The 25637-nt window shown below is 41.2% G+C and overlaps 1 protein-coding gene across 5 annotated transcripts in view; it reads left to right on the forward strand.

Annotated features, from left to right (window-relative positions):
- LOC138748952 (reelin-like) overlaps positions 1-25637 on the forward strand; it is a 271468-nt gene that overhangs the window by 34481 nt on the left and 211350 nt on the right. For all 5 annotated transcript variants that reach the window (XM_069909910.1, XM_069909907.1, XM_069909911.1 and 2 more), the window contains one exon: positions 20484-20619. In XM_069909910.1, the coding sequence (XP_069766011.1) occupies positions 20484-20619 (136 nt within the window). The remainder of the gene's footprint in view (positions 1-20483; positions 20620-25637) is intronic.

The following is a 25637-nucleotide window of genomic DNA, read 5'->3' on the forward strand; positions in this document are numbered from 1 at the left end:
CCTTGAGCAGGAAGCCCTGCAAAAGCTAATGGACATAGTCCAGGACATCATAGGCAAAACCCTCCCACCATTGAGGACATTAACAAGGAACATTGCTGTCAGAGCAGCAATCATCAAGGACCCACACCACCCACCATGTGCTCTGTTCTCATTGCTACCATCAGAAAAGAGGTATAGGTGCCACAAGACTCGTACCAACATGTTCAGAACCAGCTGCCAACCCTCCACCATCAGACTCCTCAACAATAAATTCAATCAGGGACTCTTACTTTTGCACTTAATTGATTTTTATTCCTCTCTGTGCTGCAGAGTCTGAGATCTTTGCCTCTGAGGCCAACGACAGAACATCATTCAAGAGGGTGAACCCTCACAAGGTGTCAGGCCCTGATGGCATACCTGGCAGGGTACTGAAAATCTGTGCCAAACAACAGGCCAGAGTGTTCATGGATATTCTTAATCTCTCATTGCTCCAATCCAACTTGCTTCCGAAGTACATCAAGCATCCCAGTACCGAAAAAGAGCAGAGTGAGTTGCCTCAATGACTATTGCCCAGTAGCACTAATATCTTCTGTGATTAAATGTTTTGAGAGGCTGATCATGGTCAGAATTAACATGTACCTAAGAAAAGGTCTGGACCCATGGCACTTTGCCTATCACCACAATTTCTTCACAGCAGACACAATACCATTGGCTCTCCAATTAGCTCTGGATCACCTCGAAAACAGCAACTTCATTGACTACAGCTCAGCCTTCAACACCATTATTCCCTCAGTGCTGGTCAACAAGCTCCAAACCCTGGGCCTCTGCAACTGGATCCTTGACTTTTTCATCGGAAGACCACAATCAGTACAAATTGGAAACAATGTCTCCTCCTCACTGACCATCAACACAGGCGCACCTCAAGGCACACCTTAGCCCACTGCTCTACTTACTGTACACCCAGGCAGAATTCCAATGCAAATTTGGCGATGATGGCACAGTTGTCAACAGAATTACAAACGGCAATGAGGAAACATACAGGAGGGAGATAGATCAACTTGTTGAGTGGTGTCACACTAACCACTTTGCATTCAACATTAGGAAAATCAAGGAGATGTGAAGTACAACATTGTGTGAGAAAGATGAAGAAAAGTTTTGAGGCAATGATGCGACCTTGTTTGATTCTGAAGTTCACTGAGAATGTCTACTTTAGGTTGACACAGGAGGAGGTGGGTTTAAACTCAGTCAAGACCCTTAGCCATATGATCTAAGTCAACCCTTCATTGCATTATTGAGGTATGTTGCAACGTTTCTCTTTAGTATAAGATGGAAAAAGTAAGGATCAAATGGAATCATTTGGAAGTCATGAGGACATTTTTTTCCATCTGATATTTTAAAAAATAATTTATTTGTTGTTTTGAATATTGATTTGTCCAAATTGACTGTTGTGCATAGCTCCAGGCTCTTTCAGCAGACCAGAATACCCTGATGAAAAGCCACATATTCTACCCCTATGCGGCTTTCGGGGTACCACCTGAAAGAGCAGAAGGCACCTCCGAGGTGCACTTTCTAACCCTCCTCTGGGATGGATAATCGCCGGAGGACTGAATTCCCCCAGGCACCTAAATAAATGCAGCTGCCTGAAAGCGTCCTGTGCTGGCCGTCTCAGCCCTGAAATCCCACGTGGGCCGCCCCTGCCTCAACATCCCAAAGGGAGAGGAGCCAGAGTGCGCTCCAAGGTGCCTCTCCTGCAGCTGTCCCTTTCAGGTGGTCAGCGTAGCATTTTCGGTGCTGCCACCTGAACGACCATTCCACAGGTCTGCATCTGCTTCTCCAGGCGCATTCTTGGCAGAGAATGCACCTGAAAGCGGCTTATGTGACATCAATAACCTCTTCAGATTAAAAGAAAAGGTGCCACTGTGTCTCTTCAAGAGAGAAATGTTTGTGTGTACTTTGATTAATATGGTTCATAGTGTGAAAAATAAAAAAAAAATTTTTAAATGCTGGTGACTGAGCTCCTGCTGCCCTTAAAGGGGTGTGCTGAATTCGAATAAAAACAGTCGTTAACAACCAAACAAAAAGATTAAAAGAAGTGACCGTGAAAACAGTAAAAAAGCATGTTGGAAATACTCAGCCAATCAGTAAGCATCTGTGGAGAGAGAAACAATGTCAACGCTTCAGGTCCAATAACTTCTGGTGGAAGGTTAGCTTTTCCAATTGTAAGAAGCAAAGATTTTCAAATTCACCGTTCATCAAAGAGCTCATGTTTGGGATACATTTTATTTGTATATTTTTTTTAATCAATGTTTTCCACAATTAATGCTTGAACCAGAAATTTATTTTTACATTATTTGGTAATTTCCCATTTTAAATCCGTGCCAATTTGGCTTTGCATCTTTTCTATCCGAGAGCATGAGAAGTTTGAGATTCATAGTCTTGAAATTTAATTTCTGTTAATTCTTTACAAACATGAAGATTCATTTTAACACAAAGGTGCTAAAGGATTGAATTCTGCCTCTCAGTTGATAAATCATGGGCCATTTTTTAACAATAGATTTTTCTACCTCCATGCAAATCATATGTACTTACAGCTGATTAATCAACATAAACTTTGATCTTGGCATAAAGATGTATATTTCTTTATCTCACAATTTTTACAAACTATTGGAACCAGTGTATTTCCACTGATATGTGCCATATTCAAAAAGACAGGATAAAACTGTACTGGGCTCATGAAAAATCTGATCACTGTTGATTTGCATTCATTGGAAATCTCAGTGGTGTCTTAAATTTCATATTTGAAAAATATTTTGATGTGTATCTTTATCCTCCACAGAATACTAATAATTCCACAGATATAATCAAGAACAAGGTAGAGTTTTAATCCTTTCAAGTATATCCAGCACCAATTATTTCTATTTCATATCATGTCTCATATTGCTAGTCAGAGTTTTTGAGCCACACTGTTGTTAATGATGTGACATGCATTACTTTATTTTCAATATATTGTTAGAAGAGCAAAAAAAAGCCAAAGGTCACAATCTAATGCTCTAATGCTTGTGAAACAGATGGAAATGCAACTCAGTAATTGCCCATCTCCCACTTAATGTGCAGGTCTTCAATTAAAGGACTTCATCTGGCCACTATAATGTAATACTGCATTGATAAATTTAAATATACCAAAATGAATCTATTTCTATAAATAATAAGAACATTAGAACCCCTCACAGGACCAGTGAGGGGCTCTGCGGCTGAAGAGCACACAGGTGGCACGCTGTTGGTGATGAGGAGAGGAACCCATGCAGGCAGTGGGCTGCTGGTGGCTGCAGACTGTGATAGATTATGTTGTGTTTATATTGTATATAAATGTGTTTTGGGGAGATAAATTGGGGCAGGATTTTTTAGTGTAGGTCACATAAAAACATTTTACAACAGATCTTATTTAAAATACAGAACTCTGCTCATACTAGATCTGTCGGTGCCCAGAGCCTTTGCAAAAGCTTTGGAGAGTGCCCAACAGACTTCATTAATGGATTTTTTTTTAACAAAAAGAAACAGATGAAAGAGCTTGTTAGAACCGTAGAGTATCTGGAGTGGAACTTGCTGTTCTAAGAAGGTCATGTGGTTTTGCAAGCAGAGAGAGTAAAACGGGATCTCTCTGAGAGTTTTACAGTCAGCAGCAACAGATGGGACTGGAACAGGACAAGCTGGCAAGCTTGTGGAAGATGGGTTGTGAGTGCTCGGTTCAGCCTGGTCAAGGCCCTTGTGGTTCATGCAAGAGGAGAGGACTGGCTGCCTAATTTTTCACTTGAAATAAGAGAAACAAAAAGGAACTCAGTGGTGACCTGAAAGAAAGAGGTTATCATCTGGAGAACCCTGAGGGAGCAAATTTCTTCCGCAAGACACTGAAGTGGCTGATTAAAAAGGAATCAGTTGTGGGTATCCAGCGAACAACAAATCTCTCTGAAAACCGACAAGAACCTTTCTGAGCGGTAACCATTTAATTTTCAAGCACCCAAGCCTGGTGAATTTTATAAATGTTAAATTCTGTGCACCGTATAAGAATTGCCTGCAACCAGTAAACTTGGAAGAATGAGAAGTGAGATTGGACTGTGAATCAAAGAATGTTTCTGACCTTACACACACATTACATACACATGTGCTTAGAAATAGAAGGGGGTTAAGTTAGGTTAGTTAAGTTAATAGTGATCAGTTAAAGTGTGATTCTGTTTTCATGTTTCAAGATAACTAAAAACAACTTTTGTTTAAGTCACCATTTGTCTTGGTGATTATCTATTGCTGCTGGGATTTTGGGGTCCTCTGGGCTTGTAACAAGATGAGCATGCTCAGATACTGGTGTGATCACAGTGGAGACTGGTGTCAACAAAGGCCGAACTATTATCCCTCTTCTCAATCTTTCTCACCACAATATTTTTCACCATAATGCCACATCTCACCCACAGCAATCATCCAAAACTTATGGAAAAACTGATAGCAACCACACTCCAGACATCATGGTTAGCGTAATGCTATTACAACATCAGTGACTCAGGCTCGAATACAACAGTGTCTGTAAGGAGTTTGTATGTTCTCCCCGTGTCTATGTGGGTTTCCTTCGGTGCTTCGGTTTCCCTTTATCTTTCAAAACGTACGGGGTTGTAAGTTAATTGGGGTATTTGGGGGCTGGAAGAGGCTGTTACCATGCTGTATGTTGAAATGTAAAGTGAATGCTTCTAATCCTCAGCATTTGAGCTGCATCATATAGTCTTGGATATGTTCGATAATTAAACCTCCACACCTCTCTGGGATAGTGAATTCCAAATATTCACAAACCTTTGAAAGAAGGAATTCTACTTGTTAAAATTACCAACTACAACTGAGTGGGTACTTTCTTACCACCCACTTATCTGTTGATGTAAAATGTGCTGTAGCATTAAGAAGTGTGAAACAACAATAGGCCTAATTATTAATAGGACGTGGACTGAATCATGTGACCAATAATTTGATTCAATTTTGAACAAAGATGGTGTTTCTGGGCCATTTATTACCTTATGGATGCCTGATAAATAATGATGTGTGGAAAGGCAGTGGCTAAAATTAGCACTAAAAGGGATAAAATTAGTGGTACTTTAGATTGATTTGTGAAGCCATAATCATTATTACGTGTCCTGAGAGCATTACCACAATGGCCTAAAAAGTGTCAGTACTTAATGTTCAATATTTTGGAGTGAGTGACAGATTCTATTTCGACTGAATTCTCTCCTCAAAGCATTTTGGTATCATATTTGGAAAAATTATGAGCTAATGATCATGAACAAATGTTGGTAAAACAGTACATTCATGAAATATACAGATATATTTTTTTAATTTATCACCCATGAACTAAATGTCTATTCTGTTAAGATGTCATCACTGCAAAAAAAAGTTATAGATCTGTTAATTCGAGGAAATGCTGGATATAATTTTAGAATGTCATCACATTAATGTTGAAGATAAGCAGGTTGACTGAAGGATGGGACCAGATTCTTTCTTTCTTTGGCTTGGCTTCGCGGACAAAGATTTATGGAGGGGTAATGTCCACGTCAGCTGCAGGCTCGTTTGTGGCTGACAAGTCCGATGTGGGACAGGCAGACGCGGTTGCAAGGGAAAATTGGTTTGTTGGGGTTGGGTGTTGGGTTTTTCCTCCTTTGCCTTTTGACAGTGAAGTGGGCTCTGCGGTCTTCTTCAAAGGTGGTTGCTGCCCGCTGAACTGTGAGGCGCCAAGATGCACGGTTTGAGATTACCTGAAGCTAAGAAGACCATATGGCACATCTTGGCTTTTTTTTAAAAAATCCAGCAGGAATTTATAAATCTCCACCTAAGTGCTTACATTTGAATTGAGTCCAGTTTGTAACACTATCGTGCCTTTAGAGGCAAATTCCAAAACCGTGACTTTTGCAGATGATCAAGGCTGGCATTTTGCTGAAGAAATCTGGGAACATTGCATAATCAGCGTTTTGCATACGAACTGCCAAATATCCATTTTATTCCTTATTATTGTCATTGCCACTTTAATCATGTGTGGCTCCATAGGGGTTCCTTTCAATTAACCAATCTAGAGTAATTTGGATATTGCCAACAACTTATCACAAGATAAAAGAACAGAAGTAGGCCATTTGGCCCATTGAGTCTGCTCTGCCACTCCACCATGAGCTCAACCATTCTTACTTCTAGTTTCAATTTCTTGGCTTTTCCCCATATCCCTTGATTCCCTGTATGTGGCAAAGAATTCCACAAATCCATGACCCACTGGCTAAATAAATTTCTCCTCATCTCTATTTTAAATGGGTACCTTCTAATTCTAAGATAGTTCTCTCTTATGCTGGACTCACCCAACAGTGGAAACATTCAAATCTACTCTGTTCAGCATTCAAAATGTTTCTGAGATCCCCTTTCATTCTTCTATACTCAAATGAATACAATCCAAGAGCTGATAAATGCTCCTCATATTGTTAGCCCTTGCATTCCAGAAATCATCCTTGTAAATCTTCTCTGAACTCTCTCCAACATCAGTCCATTCCTTCAAAGATAAGGGGCCCAAAACTGCACACAGTACTCCAAATGAGGTCTCACCAGTGTCCCATAGAGCCTCATCAACATCTCCTTACTCTTTTACATTATTCCTCTTGAAATGAATGCCAACATAGCAATCGCTTTCTTAACTGCTAATCCAACCTGGTGGTTAACCTTTAGGTTATCCTGCACAAGGATTCCCAAGTCCCTGTGCACTTCTGACTTTTTAATTTTCTCCCCATCTAAATAATAATCTGACAGTCATGCTTGATGTATGCATTTTGAACTTGTGTCACTGTCATGTTTCTGGTAATCTTTTCCAGGAGAAGTGATTCACTTACTGGAAAAATATATCGTTCACAATAAAATTAATTAACATATAAGCTGTGGTTTATAATTTGGCCATTCCCAGAAACCACTCAGGTTCGCAGACACTTATTTCACAAAACACCCCACTGAGTTAATTTAATTTGCAACATCAATACATCAAAATTAATTTCCCGTAATTTGTTTCATCATTTGCTTCACTGACCAAAGCAAACCCATCTAATAAAATGAATGTTAAACTAATCTGTTCAAACCTCTCCAACCTCAAAGCATAAATCTATTGATCGATCAAGGCAATCACCTTTGTCTTCAATTTTACTTCTCTTGAAAATGCTCCTTCTGTTTAAAATACTGAGCGGTGTCTGTTCCTCCTTACGGTAGATAAGGCTGTTCTCCCTTTATTCGGTGGAGCTCACCTACCTACCTTTATGTTTAAACCAGTGTCAACACACTGCACATCTGCAGAGGAATGTTAAAACTGGCCTTAATTTGTCAAAAACCCATATCGTTTAGAAATTGGAATTTTAACTGATTTTAATTTCCCTCACTTGGCCAAAGTCTCTTGCATCCTATCATTGCCACCCTTGTCATTGCAGGGTGAGATCAAGTAATTTAGTACAGACCAGTCCTTGGTAGATTAAACTGGCTGCTGCATTTTGAAAATTAATTGGTGATAAAGCTCTTTAGCACATCCTTAAAAAGAAAATTGCAATTATCTTTCACATTCTAAAAACACTCAATATGCTTTTGAAGTGTAGTCATGTTGATAACACATGACAAAAATTCAAGTTGTGATTTTTTTTTCCTTTCTGGTTAATACTTTAATCTGCTATCAGAAAGACTGAATTTGCTTCCGGAATATATTTTCCTCAAGTGAAACCATTGACAGTGAAAGCTTGGCAAAGACCATCCACCTGGAAAAGATGAGTTCTGACTGAATCTTTGAGACAACACCCATTTCAACTGTTCCTGGTCGTGAACCAGAATGACTCAAACACTTAAAGCTATTAAACATGAGTGCAGGTAACGGGAAAGAATGAGATTGAGAGATTAGTCTTATCAGAAGTTTCTCCGTAAACGTTTGGAGGTCCATGATAAAAAAGAAGACAGGAAGACTGTTACAGAGCTAGTAATCAGCTTGGCCTGTAAGTCATGCACCCGGTCAGTAAAGATCTGTTTCCTTTTTCTGTTCCGGAGTCCCAGATAATTATGTAGTGCCTTCTCCTTCTTTCACATGAATATTTTGTTTATACTCCTTCCCACAAGATAACCAACTTTATTAATGAGTTTCTAAAAGCAGCAAGAAAAGGGTGGGAAGAGAAGAAAGAATAAATGCAACTGTTTGGAGATTTGCAGCCTTTGACCTCCAGCAATTCTCTCCGTGTAAATTCATCTCCACACAAAGATACCCATGCTCAATAACTTTTAAAATTTCCATGCGACTAATCCAGTCCGTTCGTGCATTGCATCTGCATTCTATCGATAAGAGGATCTGTGCATGCTTATCCTGTGCGGCAGCTGCACACTGCAATTGTTATTCAAATAAAGATTAGTTGTGGACAAGAGACACACATGCTGATTTTAATGCCAATCATCAGTCCCTGTAGCAAATCTTATATTATTTTATCTTTAATCCAAGTACATCAAATAATTCAAATAATTATTTTAATCTTTTAAACTCTCAGGATTACTATTTATTTTCAGGACTGTCTGGCATGGTAGCAGAGAGCTCTGGATTCAAGTCCCATTAAAACATCTAGACTTATTCCATTGCAAGTGTGTTGCCATGTTAGTGGTGCTCACTTGTAGGTTTAAGGTGAAAATGTTTGTTCTATGAGGTGGATAAAGAAAATATTATTTCATAATTGGAAATATCAGTTTTCCTAATATCCCAGCTAATATTTATCTCTCAATCAGCATTAGAAACATAGATTATCTACTCATTTACGCATTACAGTTTGTGAGAGCTTGCTCTTAGAAATTTATTGTGCTTCCTGCATTAAGAAAAGTGACCACTTCAACAGAACTTCATTGGCTGTAAAGCACAATTGGGCATTTTCTTGGTCAGAGTTGTACATCAGGGAAATGAGTCAAGCTCCCTGCTTTGCCCATCTTCACTCATCCCATTTTCCCCACATATCCTAATCCTATTCAAGTGTTTGCCTATATGTATCTTATTGATTGTATCTGATTCCACCATTTCTGCTGTTAGAAATTTCAATAACTCTGCAGAAAGAAAATCTTTCCCCTCCAATCCTATTTAAATTTCTTCCTCCTCACCTTAAATCTATGTGCTCTTGTTTTTGAAAACCCAAAAGTGAAAAAGAAATCTGCCTGACTATCCTATTGTTGTCTCATATAATTTTAAGTACCTCTATCTGGTCACTCCTGAACTTCCTTTGGTCCTGGGTAAACAAGTCCATCTTATCCAATCTTTCCCTGTAACTTTCCTCCAATCAACACCACATTCTGGTGAATCTTCATGGTAGGCTAATCCAGAAGATTACAACACATGGAGTTTCATGGACATTTGGAGATTTCATTCAAAACTGCCATTGCCAGAGAAGACAGAGGGGAGTAGGTGATCAGGTTGTGCAGGTGTGTAATTCTGATTACAGGCCTGTAACTAGTGCTATTCCACAAGGATCAGCACCGAGACCTCATTTCTGGGGAATTTGGACAAAAATGTAGGTGGCAGATCAATTAATTCACGGACGAAATAAAAATTGGTAGTTGTGAAGGTGAGGAAGATTGTCAAAGGATTCAGTAGGAGGTATGTCAGCTGGAAATATAGGCAGAGTTTAATCTGGACAAGAACAAGATTTAGCATTTTGGGAGGTCAGATGCAAGAGAAAAGTATCAAGTAAATGGCAGAATGATCAGAAGCATTGATGGAAAAGGGATCTTGAGATGCAAGTCAAAAAGTCCCTGAAAGTTGATGGGGTGGTTAAGGATGTGAACAGCTAACTTGCCTTCATCAGTCGGTACATTGAGAATCAAAGCTAGGAAAGTCGTGTTGGAGCTGTCTAAAATTTTGGTGAGGCCACATTTGGAGAATTGTTTGATATTCTGGCTGCTGCATTGCAGGAAGAATGTGAAGACCTTGGAGAAGGTGCAGAAGAGGCTCAGTAAGACATTGCCTAGATTAGAGAACATTAGCTGTAATGGAGAGATTGGATTTAAAAAAAAAAAAATTTTTTGGAGATGCAGCACGGTAACAGGCCCTTCTAGTTCACGAGCCAATCCTGCCCAAATACAATTAATGTATAAACCCAGTATTTTTTTGGAGGGTGGGAGGAACCCAGATCACCTGGAAATCCATACAGTCATAGGAAGAACATACAAACTCCTTACAGAGAGCTCTCGATTTGAACTCGCGTTGCTGGTATTTTAATAACATTGCGTTTCTCTGGAATGTCAGAGGCTGAGGCGTAATAGAAGTACATAAAATAATGAGAGGCAGAGACAGGATAGATGGTCATTGTCTTTATCCCAAGGCAGAAAAATATGAGAGGTGAGGGGAAAATTTTAAGAGAAGTCTACAAGACCATACAGAGAATGGTCAGTGTCTGGAATGCACTATTAGGGGAAGTGATGGAAATAGATATGATAGCAATGTTTAAGAGGCATTTGAACAAGCAAGGAATGGAGGGAAATAGATCATGAGCAGACAGGGGTGTGCAACTTGAAATGGAATTATGGTTGACACCAACATCATGGGTTGAAGGGACTATATTCTATGTTCAAACAGTAATGGATCAAGTGTTCACATTAAATCTAAATTGATGGATTTTTGATGATTAAAGGGATAGGATCTTCTTTACAAGAGGATTTGAGTGCAGGAGTAAGGATGTCTTACTGCAGTTATGTAGTACCCAAGCTCGTCTGCAACCAGATCATTGAGTGAGTGCTCTGTAGATCCCTTTGACTAATTCCAAGATTCACTGTTTGAGAAGAGATTGAGTGAATGTTGACCAATTTTCAACAATGAGAGGTGACTGACAGGCTGGATGAAGAAGGATGTTTCCTCTGGCTGAGGAATTTTGAACCAGTGCTCACTCCAGTGTACCACCAGGTTCAGGAACAGCTGCTACCCCTCTACCATCAGACTTCTCAACAACAAAATCAGGACTCGTTTAAGGACTCTTGCACTTTTCTTCTCTCTATATTGCCCAGTTTGTTTACATTATTTGTTTACATGTGTATGTTGTGTACAGTTTTTTCTTTGCACTACCAATAAGTGGTAATTGTGCCAATTTTGCAGGAAAAAGAATCTCTGGGTTTTATGTGATGCCATGTATGTACTCTGACAATAAATCTGAAATCGGAATCTCAAAATAAGGGATAGACCATTTCATACCAAAAGGAGGAGAAATTTCTTCTGCAGCATGTATCTACCCAAGGGTAGCTGTGGAAGCTCAGTGATTAAGTTTATTCAAATCAAAAGATGAATCGCTCTCTGGATATTAAAGGAAAGTGGAGGAATGGGAATAGTCCATGAAAAAGACATTGACCTGGTAATCAATTAGGATCGTGTGCGGCAGAACAGGCTGAAAGAGCCAGATAATCTACTCCTGTTCTTCATTCTTATGTTATCTTATATATTTGAGAAAAGCCAGATACTTGGAGTTAGAACACAGGTCAGCCATGATCTTATTCAATGACACAAGGGCTTAAATGGTGTATTTCTGTTCCTATCTTATCAACCTAATTTAAACAATCCATTTCTCCTGCAATGTTTACAGAAGGCAACTAACTAATTAAAATGTTAATATCTGTGTAAAATATATTAAATCCATTACAGTGACAAAAGATTGGTTTTGAGGAAACAAGAAGTAGAGAATCCAGTATGTTTAATTATTCATGCAATATTTTGCCTGTTTCCACAGTTCAGAGTACACTGGAATTTTAGAATGAGCAGTCAGTTCTGTTTATAACACGTGGTTCAAACAAATCTCCCTTGGTTGATTGTGGAGTTGCAACAGAGTATTTTTAAAAACATAGACATTTGAACGGTGTTGCAAATGTTGACTATTTTTATATCCAGTGTTTTTTTAAAAGTTTACGTTGCTACTTTTGCTATTTATTAAGTTAAATATGCAAATTACAATTGTGTCCTGCACATGTAATCCAGTACCAGGGAGTGGGATGCATCTGTTGTAGCGGCGGCTCCTCTGCTCCTGCAATAACACACACAACCAGACGGGTTGAGCTCAGTGAGCAGATTAGTTTATTGCAGGCTGCTGGGCTGCACTTAAACTCCAGCCCGGACCTGGCTGAGAACCGCGCTGGAGAGCGTCACGTGGTCCCCAAGCGCGGGTTTCTGAGCCCCGAGCTGGAACGAAGGGAAACCCCCCCCCCCCGACGGCGCCATTTATTTGGCCGCCTGCCCCGCCGTGTGGCTTACAAGCGGGGCCGGTTCGGCTGTCTTGTGGTGAGCCGCCACAATAGGACCATAAAGAATTTCAGAATCTCATTTTGTGAAGAATAAATTTTTTGTCTTTTGTCACACATTGATGAGATTTATCGTGTATATCTTGGGAAAAAAAAATCCAATAGTGTGTGTGTTACTGGGAAGTGTTTGTACCCCAAATGCAGATACAGGCATATTGGAAGACTGCAAATATCATGCTACTATTTAATTTTCCCCTCCATAAATCTTCGTCCGCAAAGCCAAGCCAAAGAAAAGAATTTAATTAGGATGTTGGCAACAAAAAAAACCAGGTAACTATAGGGCAATTAGCTGAATGTCTTTAGTTGGGAAAATGCTCATTAAGGAAGAAATAGATATCTGGATAGAAATTGTTTCATCGGATAGATGCAGCTTTCATTCAGAAAACATTATTATTAGCACATTTTTTGGAGTTCTTTGAAGATATAGTGAATGCAGTGGATAGAACAGAACAGGTTGCCATTGTGTACTTGGATTTGCAGAAGGCATTTGATAAGATGCCGCAGAAAAGGAATCCATAAATAAGGATGCATGGAGTTGGTGATAATGTATTAACATGGTAGGAGAATTGGTTAACCAATAGAAGGAAGAGTTGAGGTGAATGGATGTTCCTCTGGTTGGCAATTGGTGGAGAGAGAAGTGAGTGCTGTGAGGGTCAGTGTTAGGCCTACAAATGCTCCCAGATGCACTCAATGCCTTCTGTGCCAAATGCAACCACAAGAAGAAGGAAAAAATCACCACTGCACACCCCATGTCCATGTACTCTCCTGTCCTTATCCGAGGATGACATGTGGGCTGCCTTCAGGAGAGTGAATCCAAGGAAAGCATCCAGTCTGGATGGAGTACTCGGCCGAGTATTAAAAATCTGAGCTGACCAACTTGCTAATGTATTCACAGATATCTTCAACAACTCACTTTGGCAGGATGTGCTACTACCTGTTTCAAACAGGTGTCAATCGTACTGGCGCCCAAGAAGAGCGTGGTAACCTTTCCAAATGACTTTCGACCAGTGGCACTGACATCAACAGTGAGGAAGCATATCAACTTCTGTCTGATTGGTGACATGGATTTGTTCCAATGTTCCTATTGTAGCACAGGTCTATAGCAGATGCCATCTCACTGGCTTGACACAAAGCAACAGAACACCTGGACAGAAAAAAATCATATATCAGGATGCTCTCTACCAACTACATTTCGGCATTTAACACTATCATCCTCTTAAAAATGATCATCAAACTCCCAGACCTGGGAATGAACACCTGACTATGCAATTGGATCCTGAATTCCTCATCTCCAGACCACAATCAGTGAGGATTGGTAAGAACATCTCCACAATTTCCATTAGCACCACTGGCGATGTTCTTAGCCCCCTGCTCTACTTGCTGTGTGACTTGATAGAACAACACCACCACCTCCAAATTTGCAGGCTACCATGGCCATGGGTTGTATAAAAAGAGGCAATGGGTTAGCGTACAGGAGGGAGTTTGAAAACTTTGCTGAAGGGTGCACCAACAAGAACCTTGCACTCAATGTTGCCAAAACCAAAGAGCTGATTTTTGACTTCAGGAAGGGAAAGCCAGAGATGTATTGATCCAGTGATCATTGGGGGATCAGAGGTCGGGCGGGAGAGCAAATCTAAATTTTTGTGAATCGCTATCTCGGAGGATCTTTCCTGGACCCAATGCACTCATGGCATCGTGAATAAAGCATGTCATCACCTCTACTTCCTCAGGAGTTTGGGGAGGTTGGCTATGACATCAGAAACCTTGGTAAATTTCTACAGATTTGTGTTGGAAAGTGTGCTGACCAGCTGCATCATGGTCTGGAATGGGGACACCAATGCCCCTGAGCAGAAGGTAGTGGACACAGCCCAGGAATGTCATGGGCAAAACCCTTCCCATCATTGAGAACATCTACAGAGAACGCTGCTGTTGGAGAGCAGCACCAATCATCAAGGATCCACATCACCCAGCACACGCTCTATTCTCACTGTTGCCTTCAGGAACGAGGTATAGATACCACGTCTCGCACCACCTGGTTCAAAATAGTTGATACCCACTACCGTCAGACTTCTCAACAACAAGCTCAATCAGAGACTCATTCAGGGACTCTTACTTTTGTACTTCATTGATTTTTCAGTTAGTTTGCATTTTTTCATTTATTTACATTTGTAAGTTGAGTATAGATTTTTTTTGCACTACCAATAAGTGGTAATTCTGCATTGCACGCAAGGGTTGTATGTGATGTCATATATGAACTCTGCCAATAAATCTGAAATCTAAGTATTCTGATGACACTAAATTGAGTGGAAAGGCAAATTGTGCATAGGATCCAGAGAGATATAGAAAGGTTAAATGAGTGGGCAAGAGTATGGCAGATCAAACATAACGATGATAAATGCAAGGTCATCCACTTTGGGGATAGCGCAGCACCAGTGATCGGAACCTAGGTTCAAATCCCACACTCCAGGGTTGCATGGGTTTTCCCCGGGGGCATTGGTTTCCTCTCGTCATTTGAAACATGCTGGGGAGTAGGTTTCTTGGGTGTAACTTGGGCAGCCAAAATTATCTGTTTCCATGCTGTATGTCTAAATTTAAAAATAGAAAATTGATTATTATCTATAGATTAAGAAATATCAGACTCAGCCATTTAGCTGAGGAACACTTTCTTCCCACAGGCAGTGAGGCTGTTGCACTGCTCAAACAACTCTCCAAGACTCATACATTTATTAATGATGTTTAGTTTAATAAATGTACATGTTTATCATTTGTCTGCATTTGTATCATGCCTGCATTATAGTGTTTTGCACCGTGGACCAGAGAATGCTGTTTTGCTGGGTGTTCTGGTACCATCCGATAATAAATGAACTTGAAATGAATGGACAGACACTACCTCACGTTTCTCCTTTTTTGGGGGGCATCATTTATCCATTTATCTATTTATTTATTTTGTTTGTTTATTTTGAGATGTGACTGATAGCAATATTTGCACTGGAATGCTGCCGCAAAAGAAATTTTGTGACGTGTTCGTGACATAAATTCTGATTCTGAAATGGAGTGCAGCATGTTGCATTGAGGGATTTGGGAGTGCTTGTTCAGAAATTGTAAAGGTTGGTTTGCAGGTGCAACGGGTAATCAAGCAGCTGAATCTAGGAGCAGGGAGGTTCTGCTGCAAATGTATTGGGTAACGGTGAGTACGCACTTGTTTGCGGTTCTGGTCTCCTGACTGAGAAAGGATATACTGGCTGAGGTGGCAGTGGAGAGGAGGTTCACCAGGATGATTCCTGAGATTGAGGGGGTTAGGCTATGAGGAGAGATTGAATCATCTGGACTATTCGCTGGATTTCAGAAGAATGAGAGATGATCATAGAAGCACAAAAAATATGAAAGGGATAGATAAGATAGAAGCAGGAGAGTTGTTTCCACTGGTGGCTGAGACTAGAACTAGGGGACTTAGCTTCACGATTTGGGAAAGTAGGTTAGGGATGGCGAAGAGGCTTTTCCCAGAGGGTAGTGAATCTGTGGAATTTGCTGCCCAAGGAAGTGATATTAAACTGATTTAAAACTGAGTTGGATAGCTATTTGCACAGTAGGGGAATTGAGAGTTATGGGGAAAAGGCAGGTGAATGAAGCTGAATCCATGATGCTATAGAATGGCAGAGCAGGTTCCATAGAACAGATGGCTGACTCCTGCTCCAATTTCTTTGGAGCAATGATGTTCCTGATACATTACAAATGGATAATTAGATCTGAGGATTTGATAATATAATACATTTAATGCAAATATAATGATTGTTGCAAAAATGTGATGGTTTTGGAATTCTCAAATGTCCACCTTCTCAGTCAACAAGCTTCCAACTGAGCACATTGTTGGAGTATTTCTGCTGTTTGCAGACAAGTAGTTTCAGTAAATAAAACCACTTTCTTCCAGCAAACCATTGATTTTTCACATATTCACTGTTTGGCTCAGCAGTAGTTTTATTTCCTGAAGAAGAAACAATGTTGTTGATGCGATGAATTTCAAAAATTATTCTGAGCAATTTCTTAGGTGATTTATGTTTCTGTTTCTCACCTTTTCATTTAAAGAAAGAACAAACTTGCATTTGTAAAGCACCTTTTGCAACCCAATGAAGTACCAGAGTTTCATCACCAAGTAAATGTTTTGGAAGAGTAACCATGCTGGTTATGCTAGACATGGTGAAGCTACTAATCCACATTGCGAGTCCTCCAATGTTTGAAACATATGTTTCTGACCTTTTTAGATGGTTTTTATTGCTGTATTCATACACGAAATTTGAGGCAATTAAGTATAAAGTAATGTAATTTGAATGTGGTGTTGGCTTTTAAAGGATGACATTTGAAGTGGGGCAGGCAGTAAAATAAATGAGGTTATGTATTTTAAAAGATGACATTTGAAGTGGGGCAGGCAGTAAAATAAATGAGGTTATGTATTACTTTGAATCTGGTTCTAAACGGAGTCGAGATGCTATTTTAAACAGTATCTAATATGTGGTTTTCCCACACCATCGTAAGGACTGGTTTCCAAACATTTACTTAAGAGTATCCAATCATTCTTTGTTGCTTTCTCTCTATCTCTTAGGCTTTTTTTTCCCATTGAGTAAGGTCGGCACATGGTTAGTGTAGATATTAATGGAATGCTCTTTCAGTGCCAGCAAATCAGGTTAGAATCCAGTCTGAAAGGAGTTTGTATGCTCTCCCTGTGTCTGGGTGGGCTTTTTCTGGGTGCTCTGGTTTCCTCCCACCTTCCAAAAATATACGGGGTTTGTAGTTTAATTGGTGTATTTGGGTAGCAGGAGCTCGTGGGCTGGAAATGCCTGTTATCACGCTGTATCTTTTTTTTAAAAAAAAAGGTAGTTTGTGGTGCAGCATTAAGTTCTGAAAAAGCTTTTGGGCTGCATTATTCACAAATATGAAAGTATATTCAAGGTATGCTTATTTTAAGTGATAAGAGTACAAGAGAATGCTGTCATGTTACCCTGTACATAGACAACACACTACAAACCTCCTTCATGTATTCCACATAAACAGATGCACCACACGGCCCCATATGTCCCACATGTACAAACACGCACTGCACCTGCTCCACAAGTACCACATGTACCACAGACACTCCTGAATCACACATTCCCTATATATGGTGTACATTCAAACAAGCACACACTTTCACCACCCATATCCAATCATAGCACTAAACACCTGCACCTTAGACAATCCTATTAATGCCAGGGACAAATGATCCGTACCAACACTAACTGCACTAAATACATCCATTCATGCACATCTCCAGCACACACACACACACACACACACACACACACACACCACAATCACCTGTGCTAAATGGTCTATATGATCTATGGTGGCACTAAAACATATGGGTGGCATATTGTAGAAATCAGTTAGCTTATTTAAAACGTGTTGCTTAAGACACTTTCTTGGAACATGAAACCTCACACTCCACTTCATTCACAAACACCAATGACACTAGAGCATATGGTGACGAGTTGCGAAGCACGGAAACATATTTTGGCTGTATCAAGAGGTCTGCAGCTGGAGCTTTTCTGAAATTGGAGGCAAGCATATTGAAGTGTTGAGTGAGGTGTCATGAGTGGTGTGACATGTCGCAATAAAATACAGTTTTCTGTGAGCACACGGCTGTTGGTGCTGAGCAACAGTAAGTTATTACTAGTTTTAAACATGATTGTGATATCCAAACCTTGAACATCCACCAAAGGCAATACACAGATAAGAACTCAGAACATCTTGCACAACGCTGGGGTCCGATCTCTTTAAATCCAGGCCAAACTAAACACTAAATTGTGAAGTTAATTCAATGATCTGATAAACATGAATGGATTCTGACACCAGTCTGCTTCTCCCCACAATCAAGGAACCTTGAACGTTGCAGAAGCATAGTCAAGATGTGGCAGATGGAGTAAAAACACAATGCTGGAGAGACTTAGCTGTAGCAAATATAAAGATTCATAACCAATATTTTGGGCTTGAGCCCTTCATCAAGGTGTGAAAAGAATGTTAGCAGGCACCCGAACAAAATGGAAGGGGGAAGGGCCAGGGCAAGGAGCACAGTCCCAAAGGTGGGGGGGGGGGGGGGGGGGGGGAAGAGAAAACATCAGTGAGCCAGGGGGAGGGAAGGGAGTGGAGAGCTGGAGGAAAGAAGGGAAAGGGGAGGGAGCGAGAACTGAGAGTAGGCTAGCAGAAGTGGGAGGTTGATGTTGATATTATCTGTTGGAGAGTGCCCAGACAAAGTGTAATTCTTCCAGTTTACAGGTGGGATAGTACGAGGCCATGGACAGACATGTGAGCATGGGGCGTGGAATTGAAGTGGTTGGTCACTGGGAAATCCCTGTCACTGACGCGGACGGTGCGAAGATGCTCAGCAAAGCTAACTCTGTCTGTGCCTAGTCTCTCCGATGTCGAGGCCACAGAGTGAGAACTGGATGCAGTAAATAACTCCTGCAGATACACAAGTGAAGTATTGCTTCACTTGAAAGGATGGTTTGGGGTCTGAATAGTGTTGAGGGAGGAGATGTGGGGGCAAATATGGCACTTCCTGCGGGCACAGGAAGTTGCCTGTGGGGAGGAATGAGTGGACAAGGGAGTCAGGATGGAGAGGTCCCTATGGAAGGCGGAGAGGGGAAGATGTGTCTAATGGTGGGATCCTGTCGAAGGTGGTAGAAATTACGGAGGATTGTGTGTTGAATGTGGAAGCTCGTGAGGTGGTATGCAAGGACAAGGGGAATCATATGTTTGTTGCATCCGGGAGCAGATGGGGCCGGTGCAGGTGAGCAGGAAATGGAGGAGATGCAGGCTAGGGCTGAGTTGATGGTGTAGAGGAAGCCACGTTTGTGGAAGAAGTCAGACATTTCAGATGATCTGGACTGGAAGGCCTCATCTTGGAATAGATGGAGCGGAGGTGGAGAAATTGTGAGAAGGGAATAGTATCCTTGCAGGGGACTTAGTAATGAAGAAGTGCAGTTGAGGTAGCTGTGGGAGTTGGTGGGTCTGTGGGAACCTTGTTTCCCGATTTGGAATCGGAGAGAAAGACTGAGACACTCTCAGTCTTGCCAGAGATGACCAGGTGGGAGTTGGCAGCAAAGTGAAGTTGACAAGCTCATAACAGGTCCATGAGGCAGCCCTGACATAGTCATCAATATAGCAGAGGAAGAGTTGAGGGGTGCAATATGGATAGCTCCACAAACAGGCAGGCAGAGCTGGGACCCATGTGGATACCCATGGCTACTCATTTGATCTGAAGAAAGTTGGATGAGTCAAAGGAAAAATTATTAAGAGTGAGAACAAGTTCTGCCAGGTGGAGTTTAGAAGGATGAGGGGGGACACGATTGAGGTATACAAAATTATCAGGGGGATAGACAGGGTGAAGTCGGATTACTTGTTCCCAGTGATGGAGGAGACGAGGACTAGAGGGCATAGTTTAAGAATACAGGGTAGGCCCTTTAGGACAGAGATGAGAAAACATTTTTTTACCCAGGGAAGTGTGAATCTGTGGAATGCTCTGCCACAGAGGGTGGTAGAGGCAGATTCGCTGATTATGTTCAAAAGAGAGTTAGATAAGACTCTAGTGGGCAAAGGAGTTAAGGGTTATGGGGATAAGGCTGGAAATGGGTACTGATGGTAGTGATCAGCCATGATCTGTAAAATGGCAGTGCTGGCTCGACGGGCCGAAGGGCCTACTCCAGCTCCTATTGTCTATTGTGGTGCTGGAGGACGACTAGTTAGGTCTCTTGTCAAGAAAAACAAGGGGCTTTCTGATTGGGGGGGATGGAGATTTAAATGGATTGGACTTCCACAGTGAAAATGAGTTGATTAAGTTCAGGGAATTGGAAGTCATTGAAAAGATAGAGGGCATGTGAGATATCGCTGTTCCACAGATGTGGCAGATAGAAATGTGATATGATCTTATATCATCTGAATGGGAACCTTTACATAGTTTTAAAGCAGGGGAATCTCAGTTTTATAGATATGTCCAGCCCCTGTGCAAGAGAACATGAATGAAAATGAGCCCAGTTACTCACTTAAGCAGAAAAGAGTGAAAATTAGTTAATATTTCAGATTGATGACTTTTTATCGGAAGTCCTCACTGACATTATCTGATCCACTTTATGTTGTTACAGGGTTCATGTCTGATCAGCCCTTTGGATCCCAGTTCATGTGCAGTGTTGTAGCATCTCACGTCAGCCACCTTCCACAGACTAATCTCAGCTTCGTCTGGATTGCTCCACCTGCAGGCACAGGCTGTGTGAACTTCATGTGAGTAAAACTGATTTTCAAGAGTGTACAGACAGTGGGTTGTTATTTCCATATTGGCTTGAATACAAGGCAGGCTCCGATTATAACCTCCTGTACCAAAGTTAAATGATTAAGTTACATTTAATAGCTATGTTTTCTCGGATGCAAAGACAAACATCTGGTACAATTGGCTATTGAATTAAAGATGCAACAAAATTAGATTTTAGTATCTGTTTAGCAGCTGGTGTTTTGGGCCTTAAATGGAGTCAATGATGCCCATTGGAGACTTCCCTGCTCAATTAGACAGAACTTGTATTGAGATGTCTTGATGATTTACCTTCCACTTCTCCAACCTTCCCATTTTTCTTGACTCAACCCACCACACCCACAGACTTGTCTCTTGGTCAGAATGAAGAAAAGGACTGTTGAGATCAACCCATAGAGGACGGAGAAATGAGAAGTGAATGATTGGACTGCGAAACAAAGAACTTTCCTGAACATATACACATTACATACACGTGCACTTAGAATTAGAAGGGGGTTAAGTTAATAGTAATAAATTAGAATTTGATCTTGTTATTATGTTTTAAGAAAATTAAAAGCAACTTTTTTTTTAAGTAACCATTACCTTGGTGAATTTCTATTGCTGCTGGGTTTTGGAGTATAAGATTTATGGCACCTATACCTCTTTCCTGATAGCAGTGGCGAGAACAGAACATGTGCTAGGTAGTGTGGATCATTGATTGCTGCTGCTTTCCAACAGCAGCGTTCCCTAAAGATGTTCTCAATAGTGGGGAGGGTTTTTCCTGTGATGTCTTGGGCAGTGTCCATTTTTTTTTTTTTTTTTTTGCAGGTCTTTACGCTCAGGGATATCAGTATCCCCGTACAAGACTGATGCAGCTGGTCAGCACACTTCCACCACACATCTGTAGAAATTTGCCAGGGTTTCTGGTGTCATACTAAACCTCCACCAACTCTCAGGAAGTAGAGGGGCTGATGTGCTTTCTTCACGATGCCTTTAGTGTGTTTAGCCCAGGGAAGATCCTCCAAGATGGTGACTCCCAAGAACTTAAATTTGCTTACCCTCCCCACCTCTGATTTCCCCAATGATTACTGGATTGTATTCCTCTGGTATGCAATCAGCTCCTTGGTGACATTGAGTGCAATGTTGTTGTTGGTGCACCATTCAGCCAAGTTTTCCATCTCCCTCCTGTATGCCCGCTCATCACCTTTCTTTATTACAACCCACTACAGTGGAATCGTCTGCACAATTTGTACATGGTGTTACTGTCATACGGAGGCAAACAGTTGTAGGTATAAAGTGAATAGGGCAAGGGGACTAAGAACGTAGGCCTGTGGTGCTCCAGTACTGATGGAGATTGTAGATGAGATATTCTTGCCAGTCATCACTGATTGTGGTCCAGAGGTGAGGAAATCTATGATTCAATTACAGAGTTGGATGTTGAGTCCCAGGTCTTGGAGTTTCCTGATCTGTTTTGTTGGTTTGTGTTCAACGCCAAACTGTAGTTGATAAAGAGCATCCTGATGTATGCACCTTTACTGTCCAGGTGTTCCAGGGCTTTGTGTAAAGCCAGTGAGATGGTATCCACCATTTGCCACCTGTTGGTACATGAATATATCCATATCACCACTCAGACAGGAGCTTATATGCTTTAACACCAGCCTTTCGAAACACTTCATTACTATTGATGTAAGTGCTACTGGTTGATATTCATTAAGGCAGGTTACTATACTCTTCTTGGCACTGGTATGATTGATGCCCTTTTGAAACAGGTGGGTACCACACCTTGCAGAAATGACATGTTGAAGATATCTGTGAATACCTTGGTAAGTTGGTCAGCACAGATTTTTAATACACGGCCAGGTACTCCATCTGGGCCAGATTCTTTCCTTGGATTCACTCTCCTGGAGACAACAGATATGGACTGGATGGGATCATCAGGGGATGTGGGGATGGTTCTTCACTGTTATTGTCGTCAAATTGGACATAGAAGGCATTGAGTTCCTCTGGGAGTGAAGATTTTGTACTTCACCAGATTTGATTTTGTATCAGGTTATGGCATTTAAGCCTTGCCACAGCTGCGGGTGTCGTTTCTATTTTCATCTGGAATCTCCACTTTTCCTGGGAGATGGCTTTTTACATGTCATAACTGCTCCTATATTGATCTGGATCTTTGGACTTAAATGCCTGTGATCTGGCTCTCAGCGGGTTCTGGATTTCATTGTTCATCCAAGGCTTCTGGTTGAAGAAAACCCTGAATGATTTGGTGGAGATACACTCATCCATAGCTGTTTTGATAAAGTCTGTGACAGCCCTGTGTCGTCATTCAGATCCTCAGCTGAGTCCTTGAACACTGTCCAATCCGCTGACTCGAGGAAGTCCTGTAACCATTCTTCAGCCTCCTGTGACCATCTTCCAGCTGTCCTGATCTCCAGAGCATCTCTTTTCATGCTCTGTCCTTATGAAGGCAGAAGGAGCACAGCCAGGTGATCCAACTTGCCAAAACACGGTTTTGGGAAAGAATGGTAGACCTTCCGTATATCTTGGTATAGCAGATAAGGAAGTCTCAATACATTGACAGCTAGCTGGAAGTTCCATAGAGAATTGCTAGATTATCGCAGAGTGCACAAGAGTGTATTCCATAGTCACATGCCAGTGCATGGAAGAAAGCAGGGATAGTCATGCGTTCATTGGTTTGGTGTGGATGAGGCCTTAGTTAATTTGGCCTGAGGTCTAGATGCCGTCTGCTCCACCTAACAGAACAACAGGTCCACAAATGGGCCCCTTGGGAAGAGGTGCAACTGCCCAGAGTAAATCAGAATCTGTGTGATCTGGCTCAGTGATTCAGCTTGATGGTTTTTTCATTAGAACTGGAAAAATTCCGAAATAAAACAAGTTTCAAGTTGCAGATGAAGTGGTGACGAGGGGTTGGATGGGAAGAACTGTGAGAAGATAAGAGGCCAATTGAGAGAGGGTGGTAAGGATTAGTGGATAACTAAAGATATGGCCAGGGTAGGAAGAAAATTAAAATGTGATGAATAAAATCCAGGATTACACAAGTAGAGAGAAAGAAAAAGAAAGGTTGCTATAAATGACCCAAGCTCTGAAGAAAATTTTGACAGCTATCATCCACACAATAGTGCTTGAAATCTAAATTGTGGAGGCATTTTAGGAGCTGAAGTCTGAGGTTTTGTTGGCTGATCACACTTGTGTCTCCTTCCGTAAAGTACCGTGTCAAGAATAGCATATTGTGTTGGACAGATTTTGAAGGACTGTTACGGTTCAGCCCACCCTTGGAACTCGTTAGTAGCTGCAGCTGCCGCCTTTGTTGAGAGGTGAGCTATACAAATATGAATCTTCTGCCAAAGAAGTGGATTTTGTTCAACTCCATCTACAGGTGCTTGACGCTAGTGGATTTTGCACAGTGTGGTTCCTGGATATTGTGAATACCCAACATATCTTCATGGATTTTTTTTCTCCCCTCCCATTATAGTGCTATCCTTTGGGAGAGCTACTGATGGCTATAATAGTCTTGAAAAAGAAAAGAAAAACAATTGGCACAAAGACTGTTAAGAACTTGCTTGCCATGAGCACTCTGCTTCTTCTGTGTCTGGAACTCCGAAGGTGGACTCAGCTGCATTATTCATTACATGGCAACCATGGTAACTGGATAATTACTTCGAATGCACATTATTTACATTGCACAGTTAGGGACTGTAGAATGGTAGGAAAAGATGTATAAGGACTCAAAATGATGCTCATTCACCACTTGTATTCAAGCCCCCCACCTGCTTGAAGCCCACTCCCTCCTCTCGTCGTTAAAACCCCGCTGAAAAGATGTCCCTGTCTTGAACTGATGGGCCAGATATATTGTGTCACCTCTAGAGGACATTATTGATACAAGAGACTCTCAGGGTACTCCTATTAGTGAATTGGCTCTTTTATTCCCATTAGTTTTCACTTCTTTATGTGATTTTAAAGCTTTGAAAATGCAAATCTTACATCATCTTATTTGACCTTTCTCATGTTCTTTATGCATTTTCTCAGTCCATTTTTAAAACCATGCTGGTGTCTTGTTTCAGGCACGTGGTACTGTAGTGAGTGTGTCATGAACTATTGGACTTGGAAGCAAAAGAGTTTAAATCCAAAAACTGCATTTTGGGGAAATTAAATATATTTGGAATAAAAAGTAAAACAAAGGAATGTTGACAGGATGTCAGGGTTTGAGCAGCCTGGGGCTTTTCTCTCTGGAGTGTAGAAGATTGAGGGGGGATTTGATGGACGTGTTCAAGATTTTAAAAGGGACAGAGAGTCAACGTGGATAGGCTTTTTTAATTAAGAGTGGGGGATATTCAAACCAGAGGCCATGGTTTGAGATTGCAGGGGGAAAATTATAAGGGGAACATGAGGGGAAATTGCTTCACGCAAAGGGTGGTTGGGATGTGGAATAAGCTTCCAGCAGAGGTGGTTGAAGCAGGGACGTTATTTACATTTAAGGAAAGACTGGATAATTACATGGAGGGGAGAGGATTGAAGGGTGGGGATTAGTTCCAGCATGGACTAGTAGGGCCAAACTGGCCTGTTCTGTGCTGTATGTGGTGATATGATATGGTGATATGGTTCTCATGAAATTGCCATTGTTGGCATTATAAACCCACCTGATTCACTAATGTCCGTGAGGAAAAGCAATCTACCCTGTTTTACCTTACTTGGGCTACTTATTATGAAATGCACAAGGGTGGGCTGAGATCATCCTTCCCCTTCCAACAACATATATTTGGTAGTTGTATGTTTTTATTGTGCCTTTTTTGAAAGCAGATAGATTTAACATTTTTTCGGAACCCTAAGCTATACTTGATTCCAGATCCTTAAGTTTGGCATCTTGCCTGAACTTGGCCCATGTACCAAGAACCCTTTCATGTGGTTGCAGGGGCTGCAGAAGTGCTGGAGGTGAATCTACGGACACTCAGTGAATCTGGGGGACTCTCATTTGCTTCTTTCTCTCTGACTAAGATGG

This window comes from Narcine bancroftii, chromosome 13 (genome assembly GCF_036971445.1).
Source record: "Narcine bancroftii isolate sNarBan1 chromosome 13, sNarBan1.hap1, whole genome shotgun sequence".
Classification (NCBI taxonomy): Eukaryota; Metazoa; Chordata; class Chondrichthyes; order Torpediniformes; family Narcinidae; genus Narcine; species Narcine bancroftii.